General features: G+C 41.2%; 1 protein-coding gene across 1 annotated transcript; it reads left to right on the plus strand.

Moving 5' to 3' along the window:
- Positions 1-4,580: 4,580 nt before the first annotated feature.
- col1a2 (collagen, type I, alpha 2) lies at positions 4,581-26,917 on the plus strand. Its single transcript, XM_018731818.2, has 51 exons — positions 4,581-4,788; positions 6,971-6,978; positions 7,805-7,816; positions 8,215-8,250; positions 8,923-9,006; positions 9,570-9,626; positions 10,475-10,519; positions 10,626-10,679; positions 10,791-10,844; positions 11,062-11,115; positions 11,226-11,279; positions 11,857-11,910; positions 12,138-12,182; positions 12,361-12,459; positions 12,721-12,774; positions 13,367-13,465; positions 13,589-13,633; positions 13,747-13,845; positions 14,895-14,948; positions 15,036-15,143; positions 15,494-15,547; positions 15,785-15,883; positions 16,331-16,384; positions 16,506-16,604; positions 16,799-16,852; positions 17,003-17,056; positions 17,169-17,222; positions 17,585-17,638; positions 18,091-18,135; positions 18,334-18,432; positions 18,802-18,909; positions 19,173-19,226; positions 19,320-19,373; positions 20,314-20,367; positions 20,627-20,680; positions 20,957-21,064; positions 21,340-21,393; positions 21,483-21,536; positions 21,975-22,136; positions 22,389-22,496; positions 22,760-22,867; positions 23,364-23,417; positions 23,592-23,699; positions 23,827-23,880; positions 23,970-24,077; positions 24,316-24,369; positions 24,468-24,575; positions 24,797-25,043; positions 25,380-25,564; positions 25,801-26,043; positions 26,514-26,917. Exons 1-51 carry the CDS (start codon positions 4,719-4,721, stop codon positions 26,658-26,660), a joined length of 4,077 nt encoding a protein of 1,358 aa, XP_018587334.1. The 5' UTR covers positions 4,581-4,718; the 3' UTR covers positions 26,661-26,917.
- The last annotated feature ends 704 nt before the right edge of the window (positions 26,918-27,621 follow it).

Genomic DNA, 27,621 nt, shown 5'->3' on the forward strand with positions numbered 1-27,621 from the left:
ATATGAGTTCTGTCACTGCAAAAAGTGAGAGCTGAGGATAAGCCCTTTCATGTTCATTGAATGAATGGTTAAAAAACTATTTTGAACTTAACTGTTATCATTATTTATTTATCTGACCCATTATAAGGCATCTTACAGGGTCAGGTCAACACAAAGAAAAGGTGTTTACAAAGTAATAATCACATTATGACAATCTAGAATCAAATATTTTGCAGCAACCTAAACATAGTGAACCTCGGATTGAACAAATCAAAATCGTTTAACAAAAGAAAAATTAAATCAAGGCAAGAACACCACCTTACAGGCAAATTCAGGAAATTAAGAGGATTAAGAGCACAGTAAAATACTACAGAAAAGGTCATGAGTAACAGAAGGGATGTTTAGACAGTTTGAAGATAGCGGGAAAAGAGGTGAGTATTCTAAAGGTGCAGAAATTTAGAAGGCTTGCAGTACACCTGATTTTGGGTTTAAGTTTATTCAGCAGCTCTGGAACAAGAAAAAAGAATGACTGATCCTTTCGCATGCCTCCATGGATTCGAAGTACAAAGTGAAGGTAGGTAAAGGAGTCAGGGGACAACTAGTAGTGTAGTGGTTGGAGCAACTGCCTTTGGACCCCCAAGGTTGCAGGTTTGAGCCTCACCTCTGGCTGTAGTACCCTTGAGCAAGGTACTTACCCTGAATTGCTCCAGTGAAATTGCCCAGCTATATGGATGGGTGAATAATTGTAACCTTAACATTGTAAGTTGCTTCAGAGAAAAGGATCAGCTAAATGAATAAATGTAAGTAGGTGTTATACCAAGGACAGTACACAGAGGGAAAAGAGGAGAGCTTGCAAGTTAAAATGAGGGTCTTAAACTGGAGCCAGGCTATAACAGGCAGCCAGAGGAGCAACCTGAGCTCCCGAGAGGTGTGCATGTAACATGCAATGTTATACAGTAGACAAAGAGCAGCATTTTCAATGAGCTACAGAGCAAAAAGCAGCAAAAAGCTTGACTAGGACTAGGAGCTGGGTGGTAAAGTCAGCATGGAAGTTTTTCAGATACTGTGAAGGAATAAGTCCAAGGTCTGGACCATCAAATTAATGCTATAATTTTATTGTCCAATGCTACAATGAGGTTCTTTACAGAAGGTGAAGGTGAAAGGGTAATGTGACCAAGAGAAATCTTGAATGGGAAGTTTGTGGAAGGATTTGCAGTTGGCAATTAAAGGAAGCCAGAATTAAAGAGATTATGGTGAAGTAATGGTCAGACATCCAAGAAGAGACACTGCAGAAACAAACTGATATCTATTATAAGATCTGAGAGGCAAAACACAGAAAGGAGATGTAGATATGAGCTTCATCTGCAGATAGATGACAAAACAGGAGATGAAAGGTGATGAGGGTACCCAGGAGCAAATGTATAGGTAGAAAATGTCCCAGCAGTAATCCCTAAGTTAACCTTGTGGAGAGGACTCAAGAAGATCAAGTTTGTCCAGGAGACAGGAAAAGACTCGTTGGACAGACAAGGCTTCAACCAGTCCAATGCCGTGCCAGTGATGGTGAGATCCTTATGAGAAGAGAGTGGTTAATCATGTCAAAGGCTGATAATGGATCAGGATAAATGAGGATGGATGACTGAGATGCAGCAGGTGCTGATGCTAGTGCACATCACCGAGAGAGGAGATTCTGCAGAGTGCCCTCAGTGAAAACCAGATTGAAGAGGATGCTAAAGATTGTCTTCAAAGAAAAGAGCAGATCTGGTTGTGTATTCTTCGTTTTGATGTTCTACAAAAAAGGGAAGTGGGAGACAGGCAGTTTTGTGTGGTGTCATAGACAGCAGATGATTTCTTGAGGAAAAGGATTACATAAACCTTCTTGAAATGTGCCCAGGAGGTGCCTGTTCTCAATGATGAGTTGAACAAGAAACCAATGTATGGCACAATGCTGAGTGTGACAGGCTGGAGAAGATGTGAAGAACTAGGCTCCAGTGCATAAGTGGTCTCTGTGCACCTAAACAACAAGTCTGACATGTAAAAGTCTGAAAATGGCAAGAAAATGACCATGAGACAAGCCAGACGCTTCTAACATTGTTACATTAAAGAAAAATGCTCAGTGAAAGAACAAATGTACAGAGGCATTCAGCCACAGAGAGGTTGAATTCCCATTGTCAGAAACCAGAAATGAAGTACTGGAAATGGACAGGCAAGCAGCTTAGAGTGATCCATAGACCAATGAGCCCGGTACAGGCTGTTTGAATGGGGGATGGGATCACGAGTGTAGCCAGTGGAAGGAAATGCTGAGAGTCATGAAGGAGCTACGTAATCATTAGAGCAGCGGCCCTGTTGTGGTTTTTATGAGCACGGCAACGGTGACTGTACGTTCTGCAACTAACCATTCTCTCTCATTGCTCTACACTCTTCTACCCTTTGCATTTGGACTCAATTACTAATGGTTCTTTCTATGTAATCCACTTTGGGCTTGTGTTAATCGTAGCAAGACAGAGACCTTAAATGGTGCAAAAAACATATTTGCAAATACTGTTTGTGTGTGATTGTTGCAATTATTGAGTGCAGGACACAAAGTATATTAAAACACCTTCATGCTTATATGCAGAAAAAAAAGAGGTCAAAGCATGAAAGGAAAATGCTTACTTCTATACATAGAAATATGCCATTTTTCTGTTGTGTCAGCAGATCTGTGTTGGTCTTTACCAAAAAGTACTCATTACAGTAATGCTGCGTGCACTAAATGTCTCCTAACTGTACTTGCTTCACTAAATTCTTTAGAATAAATGTTGAAAATACATTAGGATTACTGTCCCAAAAAAAGTGCTCAGTCGGAAATTATCAAATGTTTTGTAATAACTGTTATCGGGAAAAATATCATATTGCAAGGAAAAGATCATTTAAAATCAGTTTATTCACATTTGTTCTGGATCCAGACTTTTTGCCTCTCATGCTGTTCCCTAAAAGTTACTATACAGAAATATTGAAAAAATTAATAAAAGAAATAGACCCACTCCACCCAGTCTGTCAGATTCTGCTAAGCTGAAGACATTTGGTACTGAGACAGAGCTGATGTGGTATAGTGACACTTTAGGAAAGGCTGCCCTGGAATTGTGTCCCCAAATCCTTAAAGATCATCTTGAATGAGTTCTTTGGGATTGGGTTGAAAGAGACAAACGCTTTAACCTCAGAAAACTGCGCCCGTGCAATTCTTTTCATGGTACATCATAGTCATACCCATCTCCTAAGAAGGAATGCTTTAGAAATGGAAATCTTCCCAAATATTGTAGATTTGAAGAAACATCTAAAGCAGGAGAAATAAGGACACGTTTGTGACAGCGTTGCACGGACGCGCTTTTGTGAATTTGCAAAATTTCAGACGTTTGAGGTCGGAATTCACTTCCAGTTCGGAGCTGGAACATAAACAGAGTGCGGTACGTCCTTCTTTTTTGCAGTAGCTTGGGATGAGCTACTCCGAGTGAAGACGTGTCGAGTCCTGTTTCCAAGCTGGCTCTGCTGCATAGAGGAGAGGAGAGGAAAGGAGGTGAAATGAGATCTCCTCACACCTGTCTTTGTGCTCTTCTGCAAGGCACACACTCCTTCACATTCCTCCACAAGCTGCATTTCACTATACGGCTTTCTGAAATCTTACAACTCACGAAATGGGAAACAGCCATTTTACCTCACTAATAAGTATCAGTTTAACGCACCGTGTGTGCACATTAAAAGGTATGACTTATGTACTCTTACCAAATTATGCAAATCAGACATAGAGGAATACAAACTATATGTATACAGATTCTGACTATGTTAGATTTGTGGCACATTTTTCTAATACTTGGATTTGAAAGCACACAATGAATTCACAGCCACTTTTTTCATGGGTTCTGTATTTCAAATGGAACTCTAGAGAAAATCACGGACTGTGTATATTTTGAGATACGAAATAAAACATGAAAGTATTTGCAAGCATATTGGAAAACTATGTAAAAAAAAGAACCACAAAGAACGTGAAGACACTTCAGTAAACAGATCTTATAGTATGCAAAATTTTCTCGAAAAATCGATCCAGTTCAGCGTGTCACGCCCAGGCCTAACAGTAAGTTTTGAAAAAAAAAATATCAAAACTATATAAAAGTTACAACGGAATCCTTAAAAACGTCCTAAAAATGTTTTCCTCAACTTGTGCTTTTGTGGCGATAGTAACGTCCCGCGCGCGACAAACGGCGGGATGCTCGCGCAGGTCGGCGCGCCACTCGCGCGCGGTAACCTCGCCTCCTGCGCTCCAGCCACATCCTCCATATGATGGAGCTGCAGAGTTTAAGAGAAAAAAAAAAATGGGGGGAGGAAGTTTTTCCCTTTTTAAAGCACCATCTTGTCCACGTCCTCAAAAAGAATGGATCTAATTAAAACGTTGCCCTCGTCATCACCGTCCTCCGCGCGCTGCCAGAAGTTCTGGAGGAGGCTGGAGACTAGGCACCACATGACCTGGTGGAGCCGCACGAGGAGCGCACAGCTCGCCGCCCATTGGTCGAGAGGCCGAGTCCCGACACGCGGGCGAAGGAACCTCCTGTCATATAAATAGGGCCAGTCGGACTTTATTGGTCCAGCGTCACGGCGGCAGGTTTCTGCACAGTGTGGAGTTACTCTTGGTCACCACAGCTGCATGTCTTCTTGAAGTGGTTTCAAAACAAAGACCCCGCAGCACAAGGAGTCTGCATGTCTGAATAGACATGCTCAGCTTTGTGGATACACGGATTGTGTTGCTGCTTGCAGTAACTTCATACCTAGCAACATGCCAATGTAAGTTTACGTATGCCTTTTTTTGTTGCTTTACCGAGGATTCGTCTTTTTTTCTGTTTCATGTGTGATTTTCTTGAGGGATAATCCTGTGTTGGTTCTGGGGAATGTTACTTCCAATTTTTTTCCAGGAGAGTTCAAACCCTTTTTTTTTTTTTTTTTTTTTTTAAACCTTTTGGAGGATTCAGAGGATACAATTGAATTACCCCTTAATAATTTACTGTTTAGTGGGAGATTAATGAAAATGGTCAACATCACTGAAGAAAGTTTATTGAAAATCCTTTCTTTTAAATGTAAAAGATGTTGCAGATTTGGGGAAAGAAATTTTAGGGTTTGGGGGGATGGAAATTGGCATGATGAAAAGTTTTGGGCGTTGTACTTCGCTGCCTGCTTCAGGGGACGGTCTTTATTATAGGGGCGCTGAGTTCTGCCCCCTGGTGGCGGTCGTTTGCAATGGTTCGTCTAGCGGATGCCAGCGTAGGGGTTTTACACGTTCTAATAGTTAACCTACATTTTATCATCTGTATTTTTAAGTCCAGGAACCCCCCTTTCCTTAATGCACTGAAATGTCATTTTTATAAATACATCTTAATACAGATTTTCTCTTCCTGTTTGTTGGACAGTCGACGACCAATGTGCAGAAGAAAACGGTTTTTTTTTTTTTTTGACTTTTGCGAAAAAAAAGTACTTATTACATAAAATGCCTAACTTTTCTCTTTCGTATGATAATTCAGTTCTTTTAACATTGATAATTTTGGCAGAAGCCAAAGTCGCCACCTTGTGGTTTTTCAAGAATACAAGCACAGAGGTGCAACACTGCCTTTTACCTTCAGAAATAGTCAATTTTTCCTCTTTTTTTGTTGCAGTGGCACTTTTGTGACCCTTTTGCATTATAAAATGCAAAAACTTTAAACTATAAACTTTCTCATATTGTACAGTGTGCATATACTGCATATGGTTAACAATAGAGCCACTGCTTTGATTTTTTTTTTGCCTTTTTTAAGGCTTAGATTATGAAAGGTAGCTATAAAGGTGGATAACTGAATTATATTTAATAAGATAATAGGGATTGTGTGCTCCATGTCTGAGCATGATGATAATCTCAAACATAGATCAATCAGAGCAGAGCATCTCTGGCTTGTAATTAAGTGGTTGCCAGAGGGTATAATTTTTTCCGTTTTGGACAGGGTTACACACTGATTATATCCTGCATGGCGGCACCGCTTAGGTACTACACTGAGACTCAAAGTACTGGCTGGTCGACTTTTCCATTTGTAGGATTAAACCACCGAAGCGCTGGCGGCTGCAGGTTCTGATGGTACCTTATCTGAGATGTTGTGCCAGGCGATCACCTCAAAAGGGGGCCGTTCGGTCCAGGGGTCCTCCCTCTGTCTCAGGCTCTTCTCTGCAGGCCATCCAGCAGTCTTTGGGGGGGGGAATCAATTTTTTGAAGGGTTTATCGGTTCAATCCCTGCAGAAATTTTTTTTTTTTTTTTTAAAAAAGAGCCACAGACCACAGTGGTACTTAGTGAGCCAAAAAGAATTTTATTCTGGTTCCAAAAAAGGCTCTTGAAGTATTACAGCTTATCAAAAGCCAGCATGCAATATGTACATAAAGAATTTATTAAGAATTTACATTTATTCATTTAGCTGACACTTTTTTCCAAAGTGACTTACAATGTGAAGGTCACAGTTATTACATGCTTACAATCATTTACCCATTTATACAGCTGGGTAATTTATAACAAAGTTAGTATTTTTACACATAGCTGACTCAGTGAAATTATTTTTTTTATCTTTTAACTAAATTTAGCTTACATATTAGGTTAGACTTAATTATTTTGCCTGAATTAATTGCATATCTTGCAATGAATATGCTTTGTGCCTTGAAATGACTACTTTAGCATCTGTAAACAAAAAATGTGATTGGGAGCCTATAAAGCGAAATACTTATATTTACAAAATTCTGATTTTACTCTATGGCCTTTAAAACTTATCTGCTCTATTAATCATCTGTCAGACTATAAAACATAGTTGTAGAAAGATTAATATTGCACAGTTTTAGCAGTAAAAGTAAACATTTGGTTTAGTGTAACTTTTTTCTGTGTATTAACTGAACTTTCCATTTGTTTTTCTCTCTCTGTCCCCATTCCCCCTCCCCACACACACACACGGACTTCCACAGTCCAAATGGTCAGTACATTGGCGCTGCGCTACACAATGGTTTAAGAAACGCTTTTACCTGCATTTAGATCTGTTCTTTTGAATCAGTCCATTGTGATCTTCAGTGACGGAGTCCTTCTTCAGTTTTTTCCTCTCCCGGTAATGAATGTGAGACTTAATGCAAGGAGAAGCTCTCCAGCAGGCACTTTCACCTTTCTGGCCAGTAAAAGCCCTCTATTGGGTACGGTCGGAGTCAGTCAAGAGTGACCTCCCCCTCCTCGCTCGACCCGGGGGGGCTTGGCAGACTGAACGATGAGAGAATGGTGATCTTCTGATCCTTCACTGACCACCAAAATAGTACAGCACCGTATGTCTGCACTGGGTGGCATTTATTGAGGCCTTTAATAAAAATATTATAGCTCGGCTATGGCTGAGATGGCAGCGGATCATTGACACGAACATCACAATGGACAGCTAACACATTTCACAACTCCTGCAAGAGGCATGATAAACTCTTCCAGCGTAGCATTGAGTTTCAGTAGGAGTCCTGTGCTTCAGGTTTCTCATGGGTCACATACACACAGCTTAGATAAATTTGCAGGCGAAGGCACAGGTTTTTATCCTGCCTCTTCATCCATGTTTCTGCTCTTGCGCTTGCATGAGGTCTGCAGCTGAAGAACAGAATGTGCATGAATGTGGTACTTTACTTCATTAGTCTGCATGAGCTTGTTTTTAACCATGTGCAATGATAGGAAGCTGAAGAATAAATCTACTCTGCATATTTGTACATAAGAAATGGGGCAAACTGAAACAAATAAGTTACCAACACTTATTTATTTTTTGCCTTTCCTTATAGCAAGGAATCAAGGTGAGCAAATGTTTCTTATGTATAATGTAATGTGTGAAGTGTGGTGTAAATTTACTCATTGGGTAATCACTGAGCTTACAATGAGTGCTTCCACATGACGTGCAGATCTGAGGGCAAAGCAAATGTGTTTGAGCATCTTTTCTTTTGTATCTTTGCCCTATAGTGCTTTCTAGGCATGTGCTCCTGAGTGCGAGTAAATTGTGAATTTACTTGAAATAAGATGATGTAAGTGGAGTGAAAATTCAGATGTTGTTCTGTTTGCTTTCCAGTAAGCAAAAGAAAACTGCTGAACTGCAGTTGCATAGGGCATGCGGCATAGTGCGATTAGCGTGACATATAAATCATCCCTTTTGTGTGGAAACGTATTTGTTTATATGATTATGTCCAATGTCCTGTAGGGTCCCAGGGGGGACAAAGGCCCCAGAGGTGACCAGGTAAGCCCAGACGGCTTGTATTTACACTCCCGTTGCATGTGTACAAACGTTAAGACGCTCCCATGACCCCCATGTGCCTTTTCCTAGTCTTCATGGTTGACACACAGCAGAGCAGGTCTCGGGTCTCACGTGTCACTAAAAACTGTTTATGTGGACACTTTATGAACATTAATCACACGGAAATTCGTCTTGAAATGAAGAGACGCAAAAAACACACACGTTGTAAAATCGTCTTTTGGATCCTCAGTGTGGAGTTTGTTCTTCTAAAGATGTAAAGTTAAACAGGTGACATTAGAAATGCCACTTTCTCTGAGTAGACAGTCTGGTTTGCCCAAGGAGTCTTTATCACTCACATAACTAAACAGTTCTAATTCCAATTGCATAGCTATTACACTGTTATAACTGCAGTTATTACATAGTTGTGCTTTGTTTTCTCCCTAATCAGTGCTCTAAAAACATAATGACTACTACTATTGTTGTGAGAAGTCATTGGTAAATGACGTTGGCTCATAGCGGATAACTTTTTCCATAACAAGATACTTACTGCCTACGATTATAACAATGATTCTGTAAAACTTCAGTCATATGCGTATGATCTTTTGCCATAGGTTTACATATGGCTTATTATAAATCTGTATCAGCTATCCATTAACCATGTGTTCACATCCTTAGGGTCCCAAAGGTCCTAATGGAAAAGATGGCTTACCCGGACTTCCTGGCCCCCCTGGTCCTCCTGGTCCCCCTGGCCTTGGTGGAGTAAGTTTGGTGTTTACACTTTTTTCCTGTAAACTGGTAGTTCATGACCGGGGCAGCAGCAAGCATGGAACCATGACAGAAAGGTCTCTCTCTCTCTCTCTCTCTCTCTCTCTCTCTCTCTCTCTCTCATTTCATCCCTGGTTTGGGATATAAGGTCCCAGGAGGGCCTATATTGCTGTACACCATGTTCTTCAATGACAGTCAGAATGGTCATATGCCAGATCATTAGATCTCCATTGGCCTGACTGGAAGTAGTCATATGTTGGATTAACTCTTCATTCCAATCTCTTAATTCTCTTTATGTTGTACTTTAGCCACTCCTCTCAATATAGCTAGTCAGCATGGCACAAAAAACAGGAAAAACAAGTAATTAAACAGGCAATAATGACTGAGACTGAAATTCATCATCATAGTCACCAAGCCCTGTGAGAGGTCTGTAGGTTATCAAGAGTCAAAAGGTCACATGGGCAGATTCTGTAAACGGGTGCCTAATAACATTCATCATTACTGGTTTAGCAAAGTGAAAGTTTTTTTTTTTTAATAGGTAAATTGCTTTTTTGCAGAACTTTGCTGCTCAGTACGATTCATCTAAAGCTGCCGACCCAGGTCCTGGACCAGTGGTGAGTGAAGATCATCCTCTACAGTAACTTTCAGTTTTGGACAGACAGACACTCAGTGTTCCAGCCAAACAACAAGCACGAGCAGCAAATGCAGACATACTACAAACACACACAGACACTGGCCAAAACCACTTGTCCTGAGCGGGGTCGCAGTGAGCCGGAGTCTAACCCAGCAACAAAGGGTGTAAGGCTGGAGGGGGAGGGGCACACAGCACAGGACGCCATTCCGCTGCAAGGCACCCCAACGGGACTCAAACCCCAGACCCACCAGAGAGCTGGACCTGGCCAAACCTTCTGCACCACCGTACCCCCACGCCCCCTTTTAGACATACTAAATGATGTTTATGTTCATATTATTGCGAGGCACGTTTGGTAATGTCTGCAGCTGATACCATAAAACATTGATGTTACTCTAAAAAAATATCGTATAGCTAGCAAAGGATAACATCTTACATTTCACTTACACCTACATTTTAGAGTAATTAGAAATGATTTATGAAATATTTCACATATATTTTTAACCAAGTATTACTTCAGCAGTGACTGTGGATTAACTTTATACAACCCTAAAATATAAAGGTACTTCAGTAAAGTTGTGTTGAATGTTGCAAGTCGATATAGAAAAATCTTAATTGAACTCACCTCTGTACTGATTGTAAAGAATGAAAAAGGACACAGCTCTGTCACTTTTCCCTGACATCATGCAGTGGTTGGAGATCATAACTTTATATGATGCATAGTTCATATTAGAACTGTGGTACAGAGCCAAATGAATAATGCCTTTCTTCACTGTATTTAGGCTAAACTGCCATTGGCAACTGTAATCATTTTATGCCAAATGTCAACAGGGTTTGATGGGACCAAGAGGACCCCCAGGAACTTCTGGTGCACCTGTAAGCATGCATTCTACTAAACAGACATTATGCTATTCTAGTATAACTTTGCTTGTTTACAGTTTATTTGCACTCACACCTATTTCTTTTCCCTCGATGTTAATAGGGATCCCAGGGATTCCAAGGACATGCTGGTGAACCTGGTGAACCAGGACAGACTGTAAGAAAATGCTTCCAGCCTGAGCTGTCTCATTTTCTTGTGAAGTATTGACTTGGCCATGGTAATTCACTTTTATCCTCTTTCTTTTTTTTTTTTTTTTTACCTTTTAAGGGACCTGTTGGCCCCCGTGGACCCCCAGGACCTCCTGGCAAGTCTGGTGAGGATGTAAGTGGAATTCTCTTAATCATAGTAAAAATATATTTAAGAAATCAGACCTAACTGAAATTTAGGATATGTGTGGAAAAATATTCATAACATTTGGACATTGTGTTAAAACACGTTGGACTGACAACAGTTGTGTTCTCTGCTGTACACTGATTCAGTTACATAATTATACATTATTCATTTGATTCCAACATTGTTCATTTTTCAACACTTGTAGGGTAACAATGGAAGACCCGGCAAGCCTGGAGATAGAGGATCTCCTGGAGCTCAGGTATTGCCCACATTTTTCATTATTTAAGAGCATTAAAATATCCCTGCAGAAAAGTATTTTTGGACACATTTCCTATCATATAAGGAATTTCACTCTTGTTGTCTTCGTAGGGTGCTCGTGGTTTCCCTGGCACTCCTGGACTTCCTGGAATGAAAGGACACAGAGTGAGTGGACTTTCACTGCTGAAGCAGTGTGTTTCAGGACCCTATGGCCCTTTGTTTAGGTTCTGGATAATTTTGCAGTCTTTCGGACTGGCAGATTTAATGACAAGCCTCATGGCTGATGAGGAGTTGCAGGACTATAGGAATCCAAGTAATGTTCAATGAGTCCCAGGAAGACAACATAAGTACTACAGAAATAAACCAGTGGAAAAACTTTTGTTTCTACCACACATCTCTAAAGATGGGATATGGTCCTTGTTCTATCTAGCAAGGTCTTGCATGACTTGTGTGGTTAGTCACACAGTTCTTGAGAATACAAGATGACGTGAAATCTCAATAGAGGTAACTGACCTCTGGGAAAAGGGAGGTTTTATATTGTGTTACATCTGAAAGCCTGAAACTTGAAAAGCCCTAAAGAAGACGTCGTCCTTTGGTGTTTAACTGGTATAGTGGAATAGTGAAGTTTTACAAGATGATCAAAAGAATTTGAGATGATGCACTTCATTCAATCATATTAAAATAATGTCACCTTCCAAAAGGAAAAGAATCTGACAGAATAATCCTTTGTTTCTGCTTTCAGGGCTACACTGGTCTTGATGGACGCAAGGGAGAACCTGGTGCTTCTGGCGCCAAGGTAAATCTCCACTTTGTCACACATACACCACCTTGTTCTACCAAAGCCTAGGCAAGAGGATGAACTAATGCTTCAATGTCTTAAATATCACAGATGCTCTAGTTTTGAGTAATGGAGCAGACTTTATGGTTCATGGTGGTGCAGACTCACTGTCCAATGCATAAACAGTGTAATGTTGATAATACTTCTCTGCATTTACCCCAAATGTATTTTGTTTTCAATCATAGGGTGAAACTGGTGCTCATGGTGCAAATGGTACTCCAGGTCAGATGGTAAGTTATTTTATTTCTGATATTTTTGCTGGCCAGCTAAAGCTTATTTCAGGTGTCATAGACTGTAACATCTACGTTGAACATGTGAACTTCTTTGTGTACATAAATCTGTGAATCCAGATGTAAACAATACATGTTGCTTATGTGCATTAGTGACCTATGGCACCTTCCCCCCCAGGGTGCTCGTGGTCTTCCTGGTGAGAGGGGCCGCGTTGGCCCTGCTGGTCCTGCTGGTGCTCGTGGTAGCGATGGCAACACTGGCCCTGCTGGCCCTGCTGTGAGTATCCCATTCCATTTGGACTTTGCTGACACCCTTTAGACACAACACTAAACACTGGCTTAGAGGAAAAAAGTACATTAGGGACTTATCTGTTATATGCTTCTTTGTTAAAAACAGTATAAATGAGCATTCATAACCTCATAATATATTATAGCACCTAGTGATGGTAAATGTAACAGCCTGACTGATGTGGTCAATAGTCTTAGTCTGGTGCTATGACATCATCCAGTATGAACTCCAGCTCATATTGTTGTGCAGGGTCCTCTGGGAGCAGCTGGTCCTCCAGGTTTCCCAGGTGCCCCTGGCCCCAAGGTGAGTGTTACTGTAACGTTTATAAACTGTCATTATGAATTTAACATTTATATTGCAAACATGTCACATTCTCAATATCCACTTAGCATAATAATTATCCACAACAGAAGAAGAATACTGCATAGTAGGTCACCTATGTACAGTTTCGTATTTCAATTTTGTTGAAATGTTCCTAACAAGGGGGGCGCGGTGGCGCAGTGGGTTGGACTGGGTCCTGCTCTCCGGCAGGTCTGGGGTTCAAGTCCCACTTGGGGTGCCTTGCGACGGACTGGCGTCCCGTCCTGGGTGTGTCCCCTCCCCCTCTGGCCTTACGCCCTGTGTTGCCGGGTTAGGCTCCAGTTCCCCGTGACCCCATATGGGACAAGCGGTTTTGAAAGTGTGTGTGTGTGTGTGTGTGTGTGTGTGTGTGTGTGTGTGTGTGTGTGTGTGTGTTTGTTCCTAACAAATACAAAAAGGTTATGTAGATATTATTGCACAATTATGGTATAATACATTTCTATGAACTGCACAAACTGATGCTATTTTCTGCATTTCTTTATTTATCAATAATTTTAAATGCCCTGTGATTCTGAGCATGTATCATCTCCTTCAGGGTGAGATTGGACCTGTTGGACCCACTGGTCCTTCTGGACCTCAGGGTGCCAGAGGTGAGCCTGGTCCTAACGGCGCTGTTGGCCCTGTTGGTCCCACTGTAAGTGTTTCGCTATAAAAAATCAAAATGATGTTATCAGTGCATATATCCATGCATACACATCTATTTTTTTTTTTTTTTCCCCCCCCCACACAAACACTAACGTTCTTACTTCACCCTTAGGGTAACCCTGGTAACAACGGCCTGAATGGTGCCAAGGGTGCTGCTGTGAGTATTCATGTTACGAAACCAGTGGTTTTTAAAATTAACGCTGTATATTGAGATGGTTTCTTTGCTTGCAGATACCTATTTTAAAATCGCATATCTGTTATCTTCGCTAGGGTACTCCTGGCGTTGCTGGTGCTCCTGGTTTCCCTGGCCCAAGAGGAGGACCTGGCCCCCAGGGCCCTTCTGGTGCCGTTGGTCCCAGAGGCCTCAGTGTAAGTAGAGCTAGACTCAGGAATGTTCACACTGGTAGAGACCACCCCAGTGCTGCTATCAGTTGACATAGACCACATCTGTGTTACTGATATACCTGACGAAACCAGAATAAGCAACAGATTTTACATGTAAAGTTGGGAACACTAAACCTCCACCTAGTAAACAATGTATTGTTACCAAATGGCTGTAAAGTAGTTGATCCTCAAATTTAGTGAATTTATTTGTAGGATTTGATACAGTTAGCAAAATCATTCTTTAATTTGATTTTATTTTTAGCGCAGCATCCTAGCAATATACTTGATTTCAGTGTAATTTTAGCAGCAGAAACAGTGAGCAAAGTAAAGGTTAAGACTGACATTTTGCTATCCAATTTATTTGTTGGTTAAATGCCCTAATGAGAGCTAAGTCTTACAATTAAGCAAACATTTTAAAAATGACCATAGTTAGACATTTTTATTCTCCTTTTCTTGTTAAAAGACTAAATACTTAAGCTATGATTTTTTTTTTTTTTCTTCTCCTTCATTGTCAAAACCATTTGTTCTGAATCTAGAGTTTGCTATCAGTACAGTCCGTAATTTAAGTTATGCTGTAAACCCTTAGCACTTTGAACTGTCATTACAACACCTCACTCTTGATTTAGTCATTCTATGCCATCCCTTTTGGGAGAAATATTTCTTCTGTATCCTCTATTTTCTTTTCCCTTTTTTCTTATGTGCATAGTTTTTTTTTATTTTTTTTTTTTTTTTTTTTCCTGCTGCCATAGGAACACTGGATGGTCCATCTTGTTTTGCAACATGTCATAATGTAGACATAACGTGAATAAGGAAAATAAAAATACAAACATAATCAAGTACAGCCTGAATGGACAATCTTTTAAAATATGATAGTACTAAAATTAAGGGCTGTCCTATCTCTCCTGTGCTTTAGTGACAAGACCTTGATAAGATGAAACAAACATGTCTGGGTGGTCACCAACAATGTTTCTTCACAAAGTATTTTGATTCATTCACAGGGTATTCTCTTTTTAACTTTTGTTTTCTTGCTTCAGGGAGACCCTGGCCCTGCTGGTGTGAAAGGAGAGACTGGTGTTAAGGGTGAACCCGTAAGTATGCCCATTAATTTTTGCCCTTCATCACAGAAGATGCCCTCTCTATTTCCTGTTCACCTGAGTTACTTTGCCCCTACACAGGGAATGGCTGGTCCCCAAGGTCCTGCAGGTCCTGCTGGTGAGGAGGGCAAGAGAGGCCCAACTGGTGAGCCTGGCCCAACTGGAGCCATTGGCAATCGTGGTGAAAGGGTGAGTATATAGGAAGTCTTACCTTGAGCTTCCTTCTCATGCATGTTAATATCAACTAGATAAGTTAGACTTTCTTCTGGTGCATGGCCTTTGGTCTGAATGGCCAAGTGATCAAGATTAGCAAAAAGATGCTGCAAGCAGAGACAGGAACTTGAGGGGAGCTAGGAGACACTTCTGAAACATTACCCCATAGGTAGCTTGCAGCCAAAAATGTATAGCATTTATTACATCGCCAAAAAAAGTTAGAAATAAGGGTTTCAGAGATGGAATCCATTCAGTGTCTTTTCAATTCAGGAAGACTTGTGTCCTTCAGGTTGGCACAACTCATGGTTGTGTTTTCATCTCTGCAGGGTGTTTCTGGAGCTCGTGGTCTGCCTGGTGTTGAGGGAAGAGCTGGTCCCATGGTAAGGTCCTGAAATGGCTGAATGCATCTCCCAAGTTTACAGCGATTGCATGGTGTTCTAATAAAACCATTTAACACAGAACTGTGACAACATTGTCCGTCATCTTCAGTTTTTAATTGTTTAATGTTTGATTCTTACATGAAAAACAACAAAAGTATCTGGCTGCTTTAGTACTGTTTCTTATTCGCACCTGTTGGCAACATGAAAAGGGTGACTGTAGTTGTTGTTCTTTCCTAGGGAATGCCCGGAAGCCGCGGTGCCGCTGGTGCTCCCGGTGCTCGTGGACCCCCTGGTGATGCTGGCCGTGCTGGTGAGCCCGGTCTTGTTGGTCCAAGAGTGAGTATTCGTCTTTGTAACATGACTGATTTCCCAACAGATACATGTCATAATGTAGACATGTGACATAGTAGGAAGAAATGTTTTGCCCTTGGGAAATTGGGGAACATTCTAAACACATGAAAAATGCATCTGGCAACTGGAGACCTACTAATGTGAATGCATTTGATAATGAGGGACATCTTGATAACTGTAGATTTGCTCATAAGAGGTATAATGAATATGCATTTGTTAATGGGAGACTCCATAATGGCTGTATATCTATGTCAGACACATTATGGCTGTATGTTGTACGATTATACTTTTATTAATGAGGAAGAGATTAATGCTGATACCTTTTTGTTACAGAGGGACATAATGATTATATGTTGGCTGAACTATTTGGGTTTTAACACTTATACCTGCCCTCTCAAACACTCATTGAATTAAACACTGCCCCCTCTGCAGGGTCTCCCTGGTAGCCCTGGTTCTGCTGGTCCCCCTGGAAAGGAGGGTCCTACTGTAAGTATCTACAAGTCTGGAGCTCTAAAATGCATCAGCAATAAGGAGTGTGTGACTTGTGGCTGCAGCCATGCACCACAGATTCAGAAACCTCACAGATGTTGCTGTTTATAATAACTAGGGTGCTTCTGGTCTTGATGGACGTACTGGCCCCCCTGGTCCAACTGGCCCCAGAGGGCAGCCCGGTAACATTGGATTCCCTGGTCCCAAGGGTCCTGGTGTAAGTAGATTTCAGAAAACAAAACCTGTTAACCAGATCATCTCACTTTGACAAAAAGCAAGAATCATATCTTGATAAAATGATGTATTTAAGTAATCTGCGTTCTGAAATGCCACTCTGCTGTATTTTTATTACAAAAATATTGGTCTTGTGGCATATTATTCATAACCCTTTCAAATGCTTTCAATATTTAGGGTGAGCCTGGCAAACCTGGTGAGAAGGGACCTGCTGGCCCATCTGGTTTGAGAGTAAGTATTACCTGGTGTTTTAGAAATGGGCATGTATGCTATGCATTTTGTCTCAGAGTTATTTCTGAGTTTCTGTAATATTGCGTAACAGCAGCTCTTTATCAGCATAATGTAAAACAATATGAAACGAACTCTTCTTTCAATGTTTAGGGACCCCCTGGTCCTGATGGCAACAATGGCGCTGCTGGCCCAGCTGGACCTGCTGTAAGTACTGATCTCAGTGCTGTTCACCAAATCAACGGCAAAATTGTTTGTATTTTCCATAAAAGTGGTTCTAGGTTGTCATTTTCCATGCGCTCTGTCTCTTCTGCTACAGGGCAACACTGGTGAGAAGGGAGAGCAGGGTCCTGCTGGTATTCCTGGCTTCCAGGTGAGTTTCCTCAAATCTAAGTGCACATTTACACTGTCTTCAGTGACATGTAAGTTTCATTAGCCACATTACCCAGATCAAAAAGTTTGCATATTAGCAATATCACCCATACTTTTGCATATCACTGATTTTCACCTCATTTACTTTGACAACAATACATAATGTAACTGACACAGCAGTCATAACTGTCCACCTATGAGGGTCATGCATAAACACACCGTTTATACTACCAACCCCCATTTCCCACTTTTGATGCCATCTCAATTTATGAACTGTTCACAAAGAATGCCTGGCTTTGTGTTCATATAATAATCAAATGTGTCAGTCTGACAGAGCAGTTTGGTTTTTCTGTATGCATGTAGGGTCTTCCTGGCCCCGCTGGACCTGTTGGTGAGCCCGGCAAACCTGGTGACAGGGTGAGCGATCCCAAGAGTCAATCTACCTTCCATGACGAGAGGTCCAAAAAAACATGTCTCAAAACATGCAGCTCAAATCTCTCACTGCATCATCGTCTCTGTCCCATGCTTGACCCTCCTTGTGGAGTGGTTTAAGAATTAGCTTTCCACATTTCCACTGAAATGTGGATTATATTGGTATCTTCCTGCAAAACTTACATGGTAAAATTCCAAGAATCTTGTTCCAGCAGTAACAAATCCCTTTTTAACTGTCACAACAAAAAATAACTAGTCATAAATGTTTTGTAAAACATTGTTGTAAAAGTAGCAGAAAGATATTAGATGTCTGACAACTCATTTTGCAATTCATTATCTAATGATGTGTTTATGTTACATATATTGTCTTCATAAATATGATACATTTTCCATTTTAAATAAGAGGTACTTAAAAAGCTGATTTTTCTCTGATCCAGGGTATCCCCGGTGACCAAGGACTTCCAGGACCTTCTGGTTCTAAAGTATATCCTAAGCTTTCATTTCTACCCTACTTCTCTTTCTACAATGTCATGAACACATTAAGCTCATACCACAGTGTTGTACCAGTTATATAATTAGAACAGAATTCTGTAACTTCATGTTGTGTAAACATTAATTCTCATACACATATGCTAATGAGGAAAAGTTCAGTTTAAAGATCACCCTCTCTGCTCACCTAGGGAGAGCGTGGTACCCCTGGCCCTGCTGGTGCTGCTGGCGCTCAAGGCCCCATGGGTGCTCGTGGACCTTCTGGACCTCCTGGACCTGATGGAAACAAGGTAAGATCAGTCACAATTAATGTGACAGTGTCTAGAAATGTCCCTTAGTCCAGGACCTGATGCAATTCAATGAATTCACAAAAGTTCTGCTCTTATCTTGCATGCTGTTGTACACTATATCTGCAATATTATTACATTAAATTTTATTAAAACTAACCCCAAAACCCAAAGGTGGAAAAAGAACTGGATTCATTCATGATAGTAGATAATGTGATGAGAACTGATGACACATGTTGTCATGTGAGGTCTTCTGTTTTCTCTAAAACTCATCTAGAAGCCAGTGGTGAATCCATGCCCTCATCAGCTATCCTTGTTCCTTCACTACTGATCTATGTTAGATATGTACTGACCATATTTCTCTGCCTTTAGGGTGAACCAGGATCTGTTGGATCCGCCGGTGCTGCTGGCCTTCAGGGAGCCTCTGGCATGCCCGGTGAGCGTGGTGCTGCTGGTACTCCTGGACCCAAGGGCGAGAAGGTACAACCCACCCTCTCACAAGACTCACATCCATGAGAAATGGGCTCATTAGACATTTCCAGCTCCTGTACAAAACAATGATTCACATTTCCTGGTAATAGCAGTTACCCACTAGTAAACTAAGCACTCTGTTATTTTAATGATTGTAGATTATGTGTTAGATTAAAATGCATTGCACTGATTGCTACAATCTATAATGCTATATAATAGATAGTACACTGATCCTAGCATGTTGTTGATGCATAATTTTTCTTTTGACTTAGGGTGAGGCTGGACACAGAGGCCCTGACGGTAACATTGGCAGAGATGGTGCTCGTGTAAGTATTTTCTTAATATATGAAATTGCTTTTGTTTTTATTATAAAGTGAAATACATTGAGGATGTATAAATGGGCACCTTCTGCTTTCTAGGGTGCTCCTGGACCCAGTGGACCCCCTGGACCTGCTGGTGCTAATGGTGACAAGGTAAAAGCTGAAAAACAAGCAGCATTATTTCCAGTGTCTTTTGATAAAATAAGACAAGAATTGGCCATAGACTAATTACTTGGTTGCTCAACAGTTGATTATAGCAAATACTTTTTACAGTAATGGCTCCTTAAGTAAGAGCTAGGTTACATGGGCCAGCAACCGTTCCAACTTGCTTCCTAATTCTCTGCAAAAATCCAGTTATTCCAATATATAGCCAAGAAGAGAAGCATTACAGTTTGAGTCTTCTACCTTTTTCGTGCCCAAGCTGGACACTAGTTTTGGTTCTACAACAATAATACAGGGCTGAGCTGTCAAGTCAACGTTTTCACTTGACTGATGATCTTCACTGGATATTTTACTCAGAGGCCCACCACTTCATTAAATATGCTTTAGTTGTGAAGGAACCATATCAAGTAGTTTGGCAAAACAAGTGTACTGGAACCAGTTCATTTAAGTTCCGATACTTTCTCCATTTAGTCTCTATCTCCCTCTTTTCAAGAACAGTATGTCAATAGCACTATCAATAAAATGAAGTAGTCATGTAAAGGAGATGAAAAGCAGAAATAAATGGCTCAAGAGAGCAGATAGTTCAGTGTGTATCTCCCATCAGGGGATCGCCTTATGTCCCACTATGGAACGGCAGTAATTCAGGTCATAATTATAGTGGGCTTTGTTAGCAAATATTCTACACTGAATTGTTTTCAAGGACTATATTTGGCCTTTATAACTTATTAAACATAATGCTTAATTTAAAGAATAAAGGAGAATTCACAATCTACAAATAGCTTCATACAGAGATTATATCTGCCCATTGTTTCACCAATAAATGCAGTTCATAGAATTCTCATTTAGGAACTGTCAGGTTGCTTTATACACCTTGGTTTTAGGGCCTCTGAACTGGTTACTATGTTGCACTCATGATCATCTTCTATCTTAGGGTGAGACTGGTTCTTTTGGTCCTGCTGGCCCTATTGGTGTTCGTGGTCCTCCTGTAAGTACTGGATTTCGTTACTATTCATAACAACCAATGATAGCATCAAATATTTATCAGAAGAAAAAGCACCTGCCACTCAGACAACATTTAATTTGAACGTAAAAGGCCTTTCAAATGAAGCCCATACATGAATAAAAAAATTGATTGTTATTGTTAGAGAATTGTATGTAGGGTTTTTTTTTTTTTTTCTCTCTCTCTCTTCAGTAACATCTGGTGTTACAGTTGTGTCACCAAGTCTCTCTGTCATCTGTTCTAGGGAGAGCGTGGTGAGGCTGGCCCTGCTGGACCTCCTGGCTTTGCTGGACCACCTGTAAGTTCTTTCATTTGGCCTTGCATACATTGGATATAAACTTTGTTATTAGTCAACAGGTGTATTATTCTCATTCAAGCAATCTTATTTTTTTATTTATTAAAACATGGGTATGCACAATACACTCCAGAAGTTATAATTCTAAACATGGCACAAAATGCATAAAAACATTCTGTACACACACTCACATACACTGACAACACAGTGGATCCTGTACATATGCTTTGATCTGGCATGAGGTTCTGGAGATCTGACCCATTAATTGGTCTATTGCAGGGTGCTGATGGTCAGCCTGGACAAAGAGGAGAGAAAGGTCCTTCTGGTGCAAAGGGAGAAGTTGGGTCTGCTGGACCTGCTGGTCCTGGTGGTAGTTCTGGACCTGCTGTGAGTTTCTAATGTTATAAATCAGTTTTTATATTCAGTTCAACTTCTGTATAGCAGCATTTTGCTCACAGCATTTAACATCAAGTAAAGTGCAGATATGTGCAAAAGTAGTATTGATAAGAAGAATGATACACTGCTAATGTCGTACTGTACAGAGCTTTGAGATTCACCTCAAAAGGTGAATCTCAGCTTTACAATTTCATCTTCCTGTGAGTAAAAATACCTGCTCTGTTGCCAATGTCCATAATGATGACTCATGCTTCTCTATTGTTAAGGGCCCCGCTGGGCCTGGTGGACCACCTGGTGCCCGTGGTGACAGCGGACCTGCTGTAAGTAATGAATCTATGAATTCTGGCATTTGAACACACTTTTTCCAGCTGAAAGGACTCCATGTGACTTACCTTTATTTCAATAACAGGGTTTGACTGGTCTCCCTGGTGCAGCTGGTCGTATGGGACCTTCTGGCCCTTCTGTGAGTACAAGTTGTTTTAATGACTTTTAATATTTCTTATAATTAGACTTGTCATTTTTAGTCTGAAATTAATATTCTTTAATTGGCATCTAGAAATTACTCAGTGGTTTTTGGGAAATATTTGAAATATCCAGTACATTTTCAGCAATGTAGAAACTGGCTCCATTCCATTTTTGGGAAACTGGTCTTCAATGTCTGCTTAACAGCAGTGAAAGGGTGAATTCCTATGATTCACTTAACAATTCAACCTTATACCTTGTCTACTCTTTGATATTTTTACTTAAACATAATTATTTTTAATCTTAATGCTCGCTTAGTTTTTATTATGTTTACTACACCTGACAAGGATCACTTGAAATACTTAACACTCCTGCTTCTACAGGATTTGTTCAGCCGACATCTACCATTAACAGCAGCTGTACTGTTTGACCTCTTCAGGGTATTGTTGGCCCACCTGGCCCCGTTGGCCCTGCTGGCAAGGATGGTCCTCGTGGTCCCAGAGGTGATTCTGGTCCTGCTGGGCCTCCTGGAGAGCCAGGCATTGCTGGTGCACATGGACCTGCTGGCGATAAGGGCTCCGCTGGAGAGACTGGTGCTGCTGTGAGTCCTTTGTATCTTCACTACTATATTTGTTTAGAGTTTCTTCTTGAAATACAGTATCTTACTTGTGTAAGCAAAGAGAGGAAAAAATATACCCATCTTTAACATAGGCCTTCACTGATAATCTGAGTTTATGAATCTTATTTGTAAGTTTCAGCTTTTGGCCACTTATACAAAACAGATCAGTAATGTTAGAACCAGATGAGCCTCACAGTGCAACACCTGTGAAACTTAAGAGCATGGTCTCTTTAGGGTCCTCCTGGAGTTCCTGGACCTCAGGGTCAGCTTGGACCTCAAGGTTTTGTTGGTCTGCCTGGTTCCAGAGGTGATCGTGGTCTTCCCGGTGGTGCTGGCCCTGTTGTAAGTACATTACTTTTTCATTTGATAAAATATTTCATGTAAACTATCTTTTTCTACATTCTGAGCCCATAAAATGTACTGCTACAACATTACTATATATCATTTACCATACAAAAGCATACTGTACCCTATTGTTGCTATTAGTTGAAGACATCTGTCCTATAACTCTAGGACAGAGTCTCATAGCATGTGAGTGATACACATGCTATCAGTGTGTTTCACCTGCTGTGGAGCTTATCCAAGGTCATGTCTGTGTGATCTAGGGTGAGCCTGGCAAGTTTGGACCTGCCGGACCTCCCGGCCCCCGTGGTCCTGCAGGAAATATTGGCATGCCTGGTATGACTGGTCCTCAGGGAGAAGCTGGACGTGAGGTAAGCGCTTGTTGCTGTCTCCTGATGCCTTAAGTGAGAGCAGAACTAAGCCCCAGGATGTGTTCTTCTGCTGTTTTTGGAGATAACCCATTCCTGGATTACTTGTAGTATTCTCATAATTAGGAGAGTGTGAGGTTAATGTGACATTGAAATTGTTGCATGTGAAAATTTTACATTACTTTTGCAATAACTTCTTTGCATGTAGTTGTTCCACATACCTCCTCATTGTACATATGAAACACCATCTACTGCATTTTTAATAATGCAGTATTTGGGGTGTTCTTGCCTCAGTGTACAAGCACCGTCATACTTCAAGAAGTTTCTAGCAAAAGAGCCACTTGTCTATAACGTAGACAAGGAAAGTGCTAACTAGAGATCTAAGTATGCAGACTCAAGTTTGACAATTTTCCCAGCTATTAAACATTATTTCATTAAGGTGACATAATGATTATGATGAAATTGTGGCTCAAATATGGTCTGGTTTTTTCTTCCACAGGGTAATCCCGGCAACGATGGTCCTCCTGGCCGCCCTGGTGCTGCTGGCTTCAAGGTAAAGTTGAAGACTGACTCATTTAATGACTGATTATTGAAGTGGCCTTCACCTCATTGGGAAGGGTTTTTTTTTTTTTTTCTTCTTTTAAGCAGACTACTGTGATTGAAATTCCAGCATACTTTCATACTGCACATAAGTATTAATACTACTACTCTCATTGGTCACTTGCAGGGTGACCGTGGGGAGCCTGGAGCTCCTGGTCCTCTTGGAGTTGCTGGTGCTCCTGGACCCAGCGGTCCTGCTGGTGCTGCCGGTCGTCCTGGAAACCGTGGTGAATCTGTAAGTATCTCTGCCAGTTTTGGACAAACATCTAGTTAAATGCCTTTAAGTTGGCAATACAATATTGTACTTAAACAACCGTCTCAGCAGTACCTTAGAACTGATCAACAAATATACTTCTCTTTAGGGTCCTTCTGGCCCCTCGGGTTCTTCTGGTCCTGCTGGTCCAAGAGGTGCTCCTGTAAGTGCATAGCTCATGGTGAGGTGCTGGATAGGCTGGCTTCTGTTGTCCTTTGCTAACCCGGTCGTGTTGCTCGGTTTGCAATCCAGGGCCCTGCTGGTGCTCGTGGTGAGAAGGGTGTTGCTGGAGACAAGGGTGATAGAGGCATGAAGGGTCTTCGTGGACACGGCGGCCTGCAGGGAATGCCTGGACCCTCTGTAAGTGGTGTCTACCCACTCTTCATCCTCTCCTTAGTTCACATCAAGGAAAACTGTTGTTTAATACAGGACTGCTGCAATATATTGAGGTTAAAGCAGCAAATGTAATCATTTCTACAATTTTACAAGGTCTGAAATGGTATGCTTATCACATACATTCAAGCTTTTTACATCACAATGTCTAGAAAACATGGAACCTGATTCTAGTGTTTGGTGTTAACTTGTGTCCTTCCCACAGGGTCCTTCTGGTGATCAGGGTCCTCCTGGTTCTTCTGGCCCTGCTGGCCCAAGAGTAAGTGTTACTCCATGAACACAATACATGTGCTGCACATAACTAATAACTGGTATAGAGTGAGGCACCTGTAACTCCTGGCCTTTGCTCTTTCACAGGGTCCAGCTGGTCCTCATGGTCCTGCTGGAAAGGATGGTAGATCTGGACAACATGGTGCTATGGGACCTGCTGGTCATCGCGGTCCACCCGGTTTCTCTGGCCCTGCTGTGAGTATATGCTCTCCCTTTTAAAGACCTGGCAGATAGTTGCACAGGAGAAAATTTATCAAAGAATACCCTTAAATCATGCCCTTTCAACTAATTTACAGTACTGCCAAACTTGCTGGTGCCATGGCAGCAAAACTTCAGTTCTTGAAAACATTCCTGAGGGTTATGGAAATTCAGTACTTCATCATTAAAGTGACCTGTATCCCTATATTTGATAATAGGGTCCTCCTGGATCCCCTGGTCTCCCTGGACCCCCTGGCGCTGCTGGTGGCGGCTACGATATCTCTGGTGGCTATGATGACTACAGAGCCGACCAGGCTGCTCTCAGGGCCAAGGACTATGAAGTTGATGCCACCCTGAAGTCCCTGAACACTCAGATTGAGAACCTGCTCACCCCCGAGGGCTCCAAGAAGAACCCTGCTCGCACCTGCCGTGACATCAGGCTGAGCCACCCAGACTGGAGCAGCGGTGAGTGACCGTATACAAGGCATGCGATTACTGCCCCCTATATGTGCAACTGGAAACTACAGTCAGCCTTAGCCTTTCTCTTACAGACATAACAAATGGAATCTATTTTCTTCAGCTGCATTTTTTGGTAATTTGATTTAGTACCAAACAATGACACTACAGTTTTTAACCAGTTTAAGTTACTGAGGTAATTTTTGTCTGTTTTCTAGATCCACTTAGAGTAAGAACTAATGTATGCTCTCCCCTCAATGTCAATCTGTGATGCATACATTAAGGGACTGGGTTTATTTGCAAAAGTGGGAAGACTGTTGTAATGAAGTCTGTTGCTGTCTCCAGGGTACTACTGGATTGACCCCAACCAGGGTTGCATCATGGATGCCATCAAGGCTTACTGCGACTTCACTACGGGACACACTTGTATCTACCCTAACCCTAGCAGCATTCCCCGTAAGAACTGGTACAGAAGCTCTGAGGAGAAGAAGCATGTCTGGTTTGGCGAGACCATCAATGGTGGTACTGAGGTAAGCTGATTCAGTGGACTCACAGTATCTATCTTACTGTTCCACTTAGAGCTGAGGAAGAGTAAATAGCTGACTGGTGTGGTGAAGACTAAAAAAAAAAAAAAGTGGAATGAAAAACTGTTGTTTAGGTCATATACTGTATAGGTAGTTGGTTTAGTTTTCTTTCTGGTTTTTGCCATCAAGGTAAACCAGGCAAGAGCACCAAGTTGATAGATTTGTCATGTTTTCTCCTCCAGTTCGGCTACAACGATGACACCATCAGCCCTCAGACCATGGCCACACAGCTGGCTTTCATGCGCCTCCTGGCTAACCAAGCTACCCAGAACATCACCTACCACTGCAAGAACAGCATCGCCTACATGGATGGCGAGAATGGCAACCTGAAGAAGGCCGTGCTGCTGCAGGGCTCCAATGATGTGGAACTGAGGGCGGAGGGCAACAGCCGCTTTACCTTCAGCGTTCTGGAGGATGGCTGCACTGTATGTCCTCTCCTCCTGTCATATTTAATTGGGTAGCGCTAAGAGCACCAGGGAAACTAGTGTAACTACTGTTAAATCAGAGAGAGAATGCAGAAGAAACTGCAGAGCTGTAGCTATAAGTATGATCCTTAAATTCTCAACATACATTTACTGAACATGTTCTACATTTTAAACACAACTTTGCCAGCAATTTAGTATGATCATACACTCTTATGTTCACTGTATATAATGTAACATAACAGTGTTTATGTACCAATGCATATGTGTTTTACTTGTAAAATTCACAAGGATATTTACCAGTTTACTATATCCTGCTCTGATTACAAAGTTCTATAGTAATGTCTAGAATGACTTAGAATTAATACAATATTGGAATTTTTAGACTGAATCACTGTGGTAAATCTACTGTCTGCCAAGATGTGTCCCATGGTTCTCTAACACATTTTATCTATTTATTTTTTAACTTGCAGAGACACACTGGCCAGTGGGGAAAGACAGTCATTGAATACAGAACAACAAAACCATCTCGCCTGCCCATCCTCGACATTGCACCTTTGGACATTGGTGGCGCTGATCAAGAATTTGGTTTGGACATTGGCCCAGTCTGTTTCAAATAAATAGACTCATGATAAATTAAAAAGAGAAAGAAAAAAAAAAAAGAAAATCTCTGCCCTTTCTGTTTTTTTTTTTTTATACTGAATGCTGATTTCCTCTGCTCATCCACTTGCTTAAGCTGGGCCCTATCGGAGGAGACGATGGACTGAATGGAGCATTGTGCAATGCAAATTAATACAGCAGCCCAAGACACATGGGAAACACCTTGTTGTGGGACATGTCATCTGTAAAAAAACATGTAATAAAAACCCTGAAAGTATGCATCACTTGTGGTCTTTGTATATCTTCCAAAGAGGAGGTTTAAAACCACAACTTCTAAAGGTTTAAACTACCTCATACTTGTACTAAAACCCAATCCACATCCTAAATGTTTCGAAGGCTTCAAGCTTAGTCCTGTATCAGAAGGTGCTCAAATACTTGAAGCAGTAATATGGTGCTATACGTACAACTGCAGAGGAAACCACTTTACTGTATTACTTTGTATTGTCTTTGAGATGGTGTTTTGCCCTTTCTCACTGATATGCCCTTTTTAAGCAGGTGGAACACTCCTCAACCTAATGTCTGTTTGGTCCTGTTTATTTTTGTTTTTGTTTGGGTCCCTCCCCATTTTTCTTCATTACCAGTGTTCATGCCTTAAGCACATTTCGTCCAATTCAGTGGGTTAAGGAGGTCTCTTTCTCGACGGAACAACAAAGTTTATTGTACCTATTTTGTATATGTGAGATGTTTAAATAAATTGTGAAAAGTTCTGAAATAAAGCATGTCCAATGTTCCGAAACACAACACTAAATGACTAAAGTGCCTTTTATCTTTATCCCCCATTTAATGATGTTGGATGTGGACAAAACACCCAAATTTTTTACTTGGTGTTATTGAGAGACATCATCCTTAAACCACAGTCTAATGTTTAACACAATGAAATGAATCTTAGTACTCAGATGTACATAAACTGTATAAAACACA

The sequence above is a fragment of the Scleropages formosus genome, chromosome 23 (assembly GCF_900964775.1).
Source record: "Scleropages formosus chromosome 23, fSclFor1.1, whole genome shotgun sequence".
Taxonomy (NCBI): Eukaryota; Metazoa; Chordata; class Actinopteri; order Osteoglossiformes; family Osteoglossidae; genus Scleropages; species Scleropages formosus.

Bases quoted from the DNA above. Each gene is read 5' to 3' on its own strand.
- col1a2 (XM_018731818.2), top strand. From the start codon at position 4,719: ATGCTCAGCTTTGTGGATACACGGATTGTGTTGCTGCTTGCAGTAACT. The intron at 16,385-16,505 runs GTAAGTATCTAC...TATAATAACTAG, and splicing joins CTGGAAAGGAGGGTCCTACT to GGTGCTTCTGGTCTTGATGG. The intron at 21,394-21,482 runs GTAAGTAATGAA...TTTCAATAACAG, and splicing joins GTGGTGACAGCGGACCTGCT to GGTTTGACTGGTCTCCCTGG.